Source organism: Chrysochloris asiatica, unplaced genomic scaffold (assembly GCF_000296735.1).
Source record: "Chrysochloris asiatica unplaced genomic scaffold, ChrAsi1.0 scaffold00592, whole genome shotgun sequence".
Taxonomy (NCBI): domain Eukaryota; kingdom Metazoa; phylum Chordata; class Mammalia; order Afrosoricida; family Chrysochloridae; genus Chrysochloris; species Chrysochloris asiatica.
In genome coordinates this window covers 295,542-304,196 of record NW_006409110.1, presented here as the reverse complement: position 1 = coordinate 304,196, position 8,655 = coordinate 295,542, and the positions used below count along the sequence as shown (strand labels likewise).

The window sequence follows — 8,655 nt, the reverse complement described above, 5'->3', positions numbered from 1 at the left end:
CACAACTTGTTGAAGAGTCTTCCTCCAACAATGTTGCCATATTCTTATTCACATATACAGCTTCTCAGATTATTTGCTCAATGTACAGATTGAGTAAGTGTAGTGAAAACATACAACTGTGTACATACTTTTATTGATATTAATGCCTAGAAGCTGTTATTGGCTCCTGTCTCAATTGTGGGATATTATGGGGTATGCTTGTAGCTTGACTGTATGGCCACGATTTCTGTCTTTTCTTGAGTAATGTAGGTAGAAAAAGCTCCCACCCCCAGGAAAAAATTGTGATCAAAAGGACCAAAAAACAGAAGCAATATAAAGCAGAGACAAAAACTACCACTCAAAAACAAAAATAAAACCATAGTCAACTTAATAGTCGTTTTGCTGTGCAGGTCAGTGTGTATGCACAGTAGAAACTTCCAGCAGTGGGTAGGGGTGTCCACTCACTCAGGCCCCTCCTCTAGTCACCACCATAGAGGTGCACATATAGATATTGAGTAGTCAATGGGAGAAAGATTGTCCACTATTTTTGTCTCTGAAGGTCAGTTAGGTATCTGCATGTGCACAGTATAATTCTTGAAATAGTTTCATCCTTGTCTGAATACTTGGTGTTGTCTCTTGCCTTTTATGTTGGAGTTTTACAGAGTGTTCATATGATTTGTCTGCCTGGCCAGACCTGTTTTTTACTTGATGGGTAGGCAGGAATAAAGGGTCTCACACAAGTTACCTTTGGGGCTGGGTTCCATAGTCAGACATCATAAGCAGCTGCCAAAGGATCAGCCAGTAGGACCCATGGGGCTCCTCCTTTCTGTGTCATGGGGAACTGTATGCTCAATGCTGGGCCTTTTAGGGGGTGTGCACTCACCCACCTGAACGTGTCCAGGCTGGGCAAAGAGGGCACGACAGGGAAGAAGAGGAAAAAATGTATAGAATCCCCCACATCTCTTTTTGCAAATGTCACTGCATGGGTTTCAGCATCTTTTCACTGTATTGGTTTGGCTGTGGCCCCACCCTCTGAACTCATCCAGTATGGGGTTGCTACAGAGGGAGTCCTATGTCCTGATCTATTCTGAAATTGCAATATTTTCCTTTATACAGTGATTTTCCAACAGTAGGTGCAGGAAACTGATGTCCTGCCCCTTGTGCTATATCCAGAGCTCTGGAGCTGCTCTGTGAAAGAACCTTCTCTGGGTTTTCAGCTTCTCCCCCATAGAACCTGTCCTACCTGACTCTGCTTCTATTGCCTCCAAAACCAGAACTCCAGAAGCTATTTATTTATAGGGAAAATGCTGAAGAAACCTAATTATTTCTTTGAGCTGTTTGATTATTAGAAGGAATTATTCCTATAATTTCTTCCAGTAAAATGAAAAACAATTTAAAACAGTAAAAATAAAACAAATGAGGAACATTCTAAGCAAGCTAGCCCAGTCATTGTGAAACACTATTTAGTACTCGGAACCAACTCAATATCACCTAACAAAAACAACAACATTCAAGTACTAGATAAAGTGAAGTTCAAATCCATTATATATTTTAATTTTCCCAACCCCTTATTCACATATCCAGACTGACACAAAACACTCTAACCTCTCGTTTCTTTACTCCAAAACCTGGAAAAATCAGTACATTCACAATTTTAGATGTATGTCTACATTTCTAAGGGTTTAAGTACCATAAAAGAAAATATGGAAAAGATACAATTTCAACTTCACAGCTCAGTATCCTGTATATAATATACACATACATGTTCTAGACAAATAAATATACATATAGACTATTATCTCCTGAGCACTGATGTGGCATGGTAGGATAAGCACTGGGCTGCTAACTGCAAGGTATGACTTCAAACCCACCATTCACTCTTGGAAACCCTATACAGGGTCGCTATGAGTTAGACCTTACTCAATGGCACAAAACAACAATAATTTTCTCCTATGTAGTGTGATGTATATATTGCAGTATATTAAATTAGTTATGACATTATTTCAGTTCCAAATATATTGATGTACTATTTCTTTATACACATATTTTAAATGTAATGCATGACAACATAGTGAACAAGAATAATGTGTGAAACAGAGTGGAATATATTCTGAGAGGCATGAGTTCAAAGTTAATTTCTATCATTCAAAGCTTTTTTTTTTAAAGATGGATAAAATGCATTTGAATATTTCAAATATTAAAAGAAACTAAAATGCCATGGGCTAGATTAGGTTTATGAAAACAATTCTGGGAATATTTCTACATAAATAAAATTTTATTGCAGGGAATCCTGATTATAACATTAGTTTTGATGGAAAACTATACTACCTTGTCACATACATGTCTCATTATGATAAAATGTATCTCATTTTATGTAAATTGGATATATGTTTCTGTATTAGAACATTAATTCTATAGTATTAGAAGTTTTCTTCTATACATATACATTTGGTGTGTGAATATATGTGCTGATAAATGTTCATAAGCATTTATAACATATGACATTGTGTATATGTTTTAAAGGATATTGAGATGCTTATGTACCTATAATCATATATGTAAATATAAATATATAAACATATTTATAAAGTGTGATAGATACAAAATGTATATCTATAACAATGTGTATATATTTATGTAAGGATATATGTGTTTTTATTGCAAACATTGTTCACATGAAAAGTATGAAATCTGTAGAAGCAATGAACATGCTAAACAAAGGAAGGAATTAAATAAATATTTCATATCTACTATGATCACTGTAATGAGTTTTGAAAGTTTCAAGAAGGAGAGTGTTTAAAAAAAAAATTGTGGAACTATGTGTAGAGGTCAATGTAGTTGGAATGGTAAGAAAATAAGGATATATTAGAAAATTAGAAAACAAGAATAAAGTGGCTTGTTGTTGTTGTTAAGTGCTGTTGAGTCGGTTCTGACACATAGTGACCCTGTGTAGAGTTTCCAAGGAGCAGCTGGTCAGTTTGAAATGCTGACCTTGTGGTTCAAACTGACTTTGCAGTCCAGCACATTAATCCACAGTGGAGTAAAATATACTTGTTGTTAAGAGTGAATAGAAAAAGTGAGTTGGTGGCAACAATGAAAGCTTATTAAATTCTGAAATGTTCTAGGAGATAATTATAGACTAAAGGTTAATGTCACCTTAAAACCACTAATGTTTCAGAGAAGCAAACACTTTCCTAATCCCAGCCTGCATCTCCTTGTTGCGGAAACTATACACAATTGGGTTTAATGTAGGTGTCACAAGAGTATAAAGCACAGCTACCACCTTATCTTTGTCAAATGTGTAACTTGAAGCAGGGCGGATATAGGTGTAAATTACAGGAGAATAATAAAGTGAAACTACTATGAGGTGGGATGAACATGTTGAAAAAGCTTTCTTCTTGCCTTCTGCTGTGCGGATTGCAAGAATAGCAGCAATAATAAAACCATAGGAGATGCAAGTCAGAGTAAAATCACCTACGGCCAGGATGATATCAGCAACATACACCATTACCTCATTGAGTCGTACAGGGCTGCAGGACAAAGCTAGCAGGGGAGGTATTTCACAGAAGAAGTGGTCAATGGCATTGGGCCCACAGAAGTTGAGCTTCAGAATGAGACCAGTGTGCACCCAGGAATTGGTTACTGCAATAGCCATGACAATGCTGAGCAAGGCCACACACATACATCGGTTCATAATAGTGCTATAGTGAAGGGGGAAGCAGATGGCCACATAGCGGTCATATGCCATGGCAGTAAAAAGAACCATCTCAGCCCCAAGAGACCATGTAAAGAAGTACAGCTGGGACATGCAGCCCCTATATGAGATGGTCTTTTGTGATGTGAGCATGATCCACAACATCTTGGGTATAATAGTTGTTGTGCAGATGATGTCCACAATAGCCAATGCCAGAAGAAGAACATACATTGGAGTATGCAAAGTATTGTTGTAAATTATCACAATGACAATGAGCATATTGCCAAGAAAAGCCAAAAGGTAGATACAAAGAAAAACGACAAAGAGAATTCCTTGGATTTCAGGATTTCTGGTGAGGCCCAGAATCATGAATTCTGTCACAATGCTGTGATTCATACTTATTTAATGATTAAATTGCTGGTATTGCAGAGTGAATGACTGAGAATTAAAGGAATCTGCATTTTGTTGTTTGGAGATGCTCTGTGTATGTGTTTAATATTTTGATACAACTTTGTAGTAGGAAATTCCTTATGATGGCGTTCTCTCTTCCAGACAATACCCTCTGTTTTTCAAAAAGACACCACTCCCAAATTTATGTTCTTCCTTTGATGACTCAAATAATATAAAGCTGGTGGTTAAGAAGAAAAAGATAAGAAAAATAAATGTCTTCAGATATTTCAATATTATTATTCTTCAGCTGAAATTTGCCTGAGAATAATTTATGCTCTCATGTATATTTCCCACACAAATGCAGTACAAATAAACTCATATCTCATTAACTTGGTCAAGTGCATAATATTCCTAGGTGCCTCTCTTGAGACATATATTAGTAACAGCAACTGGAAAAGTAAGACTAATTACAGCAGTAGATTTTCAGAGAAAAATGCCCATCATAATATAGCACTGGATATTTTTATGACACTTGAATAATTTATTGCAATTCAGATACTTAACAATTTTATCATATGACTATGTGTACTTTTTAACTTTAGTTTGACAAGCATATTACTAAAACTGAGTGAACATTTTTTGCACGGCTATATAATGGCAAGATAATTGGATTTAAAAATAGATTTTTTTCTAAGATTGCATCTTCTTTTATTAAAGTTTTAAATTAACCATTTAAACTTCAGGTTACTTATTTTTTTAAGAAATTAAACCATTTGGGATAAATATTAGAAGTTTTATGAAAACCATAACTGAATCATTTATCATTGAATTTATTTCAATTTATGTAAGCCCAACTATGTCAGAACAGAATTGTACTCAAAAGGGTTTTCAATGACTACATTTTCAGAAGTAGATCTCCAGCATTTCATCTGTAAATCCTTTATATGAACTTTAATCAGCAAGCTTCTGATTAGTAGTTAGAGTTTGAGAGTTACTACAATCTGAAACTCAGATGTGAGAGGGCTTCAGAAACATTATGGCAAACTTACATTATCTTTTAATTCCATTTGTCTATGACCTTTTGGAATCCCCCTTGTATAAAAGAATGACATGTTGCCCAATCCTCCTGCATCATCTTCACAATCACCAGCATGTTCAAGACCATTTTTTTGGCTACATGTCAAACCATATCACCAAGGGTCTCTAATGTCCTTGTTAGTTCTTCACGTCACCTAAGCTTAGCAGTTGAGCCTGTAGCAATTGGTCTCTCCCAGTGATGTTTCCAATGTAGGCAAATTGTACAATATGTTGTTGATATCCATAAAGTTTCATTAGGTAATTTTTGTAAGCAAATTATCTGGCCTTTCTTCCTAATCTGTATTTGTCTGGAAGCTCCACTTAAATTCACCCAACATAAGTGACTCCTGGTAATTGAAAACTGGTGACATAGTTTCCAACATTATAGGAACATGCAGTGTGGTATGAGAGGGCTCAAAAAAGTTCATGAAAAATTGGAATTAAAACCTTGTGGTTCAAACCAACCAGGAGGTCCTGTGCATTATCTCACAGCGCCACACCAGGACTTTTCATATTATATAGACATAGCTAAAGGCAGTCCTGGTCTAACACTGTGCTTTAATGAGCAGGGCTGCAGGGTAGATTTGAACTACAAGGTTAGAGGTTCAAGCTCACCAGCTGCTGCTTAGAAACCCTATACAGAATCTCTGTGAGACAGAACCAACTCTACAGCACTTAACAACAACAAAGTTTCTAAATGATGACCAAGAAAAAGAGAAAACTGGAAATGGTTTTCTGAAAAGCAGTCACTATAAACGTTGAGGATATTCTTATTCTATTTTATTCCTCCACAAAATGTTTGTAGCATTTCTGCTAATTTCTTTTTTGATTATTTACTTTACTACAATATTATTATTTTTATACAGAGTAAGTTATTTACACATAGCAAAGTCGGTATTTCAAACCCACCAGCTGCTCCTCGGAAACCCCAGACAGGGTTGCTATGAGTCAGAACCAACTCAAAGGCACTTAACAACAACAATCATTGTCAGAACTATTTTGATTACATTTGTGTAGTAAAAGTTTTCAAAATACTCATGAATTTATAACTTTAATTTAGGTGTTTTTGTTTTGCTTTGTTTTTACATTTTAGATTAGAGATGATAATTTATCTCTAAGCAAAAATTCAACTTAATTTTGAGTTTCGGTGCACAGTTCCGTCAGATTTGCAGACTTGAGGCATCAGTTATAGAACTGACTAAGTAAATTTGAACTAAATAAATGGATTTTTGGTGTGGCACTGTAGGATCAGCACTAGACTTTGAACCTCAGGTTCTGCAGTTCAGATGCACCAGCTGCTACTTGGAAACCTTATACAGGGTGACTATGAGTAGGAAATGACTAAATGGCACTAAACAATACAAAAAAAACAACAATGTAACAACTGCCATTACTTGGATGTATGTTATATGATAGGTTCTGTATATATGACATAAATTAATTTTCACACTACTGAAATGTCAATGTGGTAATGGAAAGGAAACACTTCATAGGTAGTTAAAATTACTGTGGTTAGAATTACTCTTCTTTCCAATGGATGGGCCAAAAATTGATATTCAGATTAACTGACTCCAGAAAAAAATTGCTATTAACATTTTGATGCTGTGGGTTAGGCATTGGGTTAGCACCACAGGTTGGCAATTCAAACCTACCAACAACTCTGGGAGAAAGATGAGGCTTTTTGCTCCCATTAAGAACTGTCTCAGAAATCCTTTGTAAGATCTCTATGAGTCTGAATTGACTTGGCGTTAGGATATGGGTCTGTGAGACATATGCCTTTAGAAAAACATAACAAAACAATGCATGAACGATGTAAAATATATTTGAAAGAACATGAAATATTTATTTTGAATGAGATATGATTTGGAAATGGAAAATATACACAAATTGTTGTTGTTAAGTGCTGTTGAGTCCGTTCTAACTCATAGTGATCCTGTAAAGAGTTTTGAGGAACTGCTGGTGAGTTTGAACTGCTAACCTTGTGGGCCAAACTGACCTTGCTGTTCAGTGCTTTATCCTCCAGTACCACACTAGGACTTCATACACAAATTAGGACTGAATTATGTTACCTAACCTATGAGACACTATTTAAAAACCCTATACAGCTTCACTAGGACTCAAAACTGATTCAATGACACTTAAAAACAAAAAAATTAATAAATTGAGTATTGACTATGGTTTCAAATGATAGTAAAAGGAGGTGTTGTGGTCATATAATCGAATCAGATATCTGGCATCAAAGTTTGTGAAGATACATGTAAGAAAAAGCAAACCCTCATAAGCCTACTTGAGATTATAACAGCAACAACAACAAAAAAGAGAACTCAGTAACAACAAAATTCTTTTGCCATTGGGTCAATTCTAATTCATGATAACCTCATGTCTTTCAGATTAGAGCTATATACAATAGGCCTTTCAATTGCTGAGGTTTTGGGAGCAAATAAGCAGGCCTTTCTTCCTAAGTGCCTCTGGGTAGATGCAAACTTTAAAGTATTTGATTAGCAGTTGACAGCATTAATCATTTGACACAGAAATAATTACACATTATAAATGAGTGCTCCTTGTTGAAGGAAAAGGAAAAAGCTTCAATTTTCATAGTAAACCTGCTAGTCATTAATGTAAATAATTGTTGTTGTTACGTGCTGTCCGAGATATTTTCAATCTTCATGCAGAAACTTTCATCTGTCTCCCTCAGAGCAGCTGGCAAGCTCGAACCACAGACTTTATGGTTCTCATTCCAGTATGGTATGAAGTCACTGAGCTCAGTGATAATAATAATATAATAATAGTCAAAATTATTTATTTGTGTAATTGTTACCTGTCAAATCTTCTGAAACTAGATATGAGTAAAAGATCCTAGCCCTAAGACACAATGTCAATTTTCACAAAACGCCATTTGTAAGGAGATGGGAAATACATATATATGTTCTCCACCATCTCTGAGTTAAAGGCAACGGTGAGAGAATCTTCTCATTCTCTGATGTAATGTCACCAATTCTTCCTGCATAGAAACAATGGCATTGACTGGGTTTTTTTCCCCTCAAGTACTGATTCCACAAGTAAGCCATAAGCATAGATACTACGTGCAGAAGAAGCTGAGTCAACTTCACTGGGAAGAGGGAAAGTCTAGTGATGATAACAAACAAAAAAAAATCAGTCTTATATGAATATCTACTATAAGTCCAAGATGAAAGTATTTTGGTTTCCATTATCCAGAAGTGTCCAAACAACTAGGTCAATAATACCTACTAAAGTTATGCAAATTGAGATCTAACTGACTTGTACAAATTATCCTCCTAATCCCAAAGGTTCTGGTGTATCCCTATGGATTAATATGCTGGACTGCAAAGTCAGTTTGAACTGCAAAGTCAGCAGTTCAAGCTCACCAGCTGCAACTCGAAAACCCTGTGTAGGATCACTATGGGTCTGAACAGATTCTATGGCATTTGATAACAACAATTCCCAAAGGTCACAGCTTTCAGAGAAGCATGTCCTTCCTGCCCACATCAGCATGA

At 35.7% G+C, this 8,655-nt stretch overlaps 1 protein-coding gene across 1 annotated transcript; it reads right to left on the bottom strand.

Moving 5' to 3' along the window:
• Positions 1 to 3,145: 3,145 nt before the first annotated feature.
• Positions 3,146 to 4,069, bottom strand: LOC102812147 (olfactory receptor 13G1-like). The gene has a single exon (XM_006877759.1). It carries the CDS (start codon positions 4,067 to 4,069, stop codon positions 3,146 to 3,148), a length of 924 nt encoding a protein of 307 aa, XP_006877821.1.
• Between the last annotated feature and the right edge of the window lie 4,586 nt (positions 4,070 to 8,655).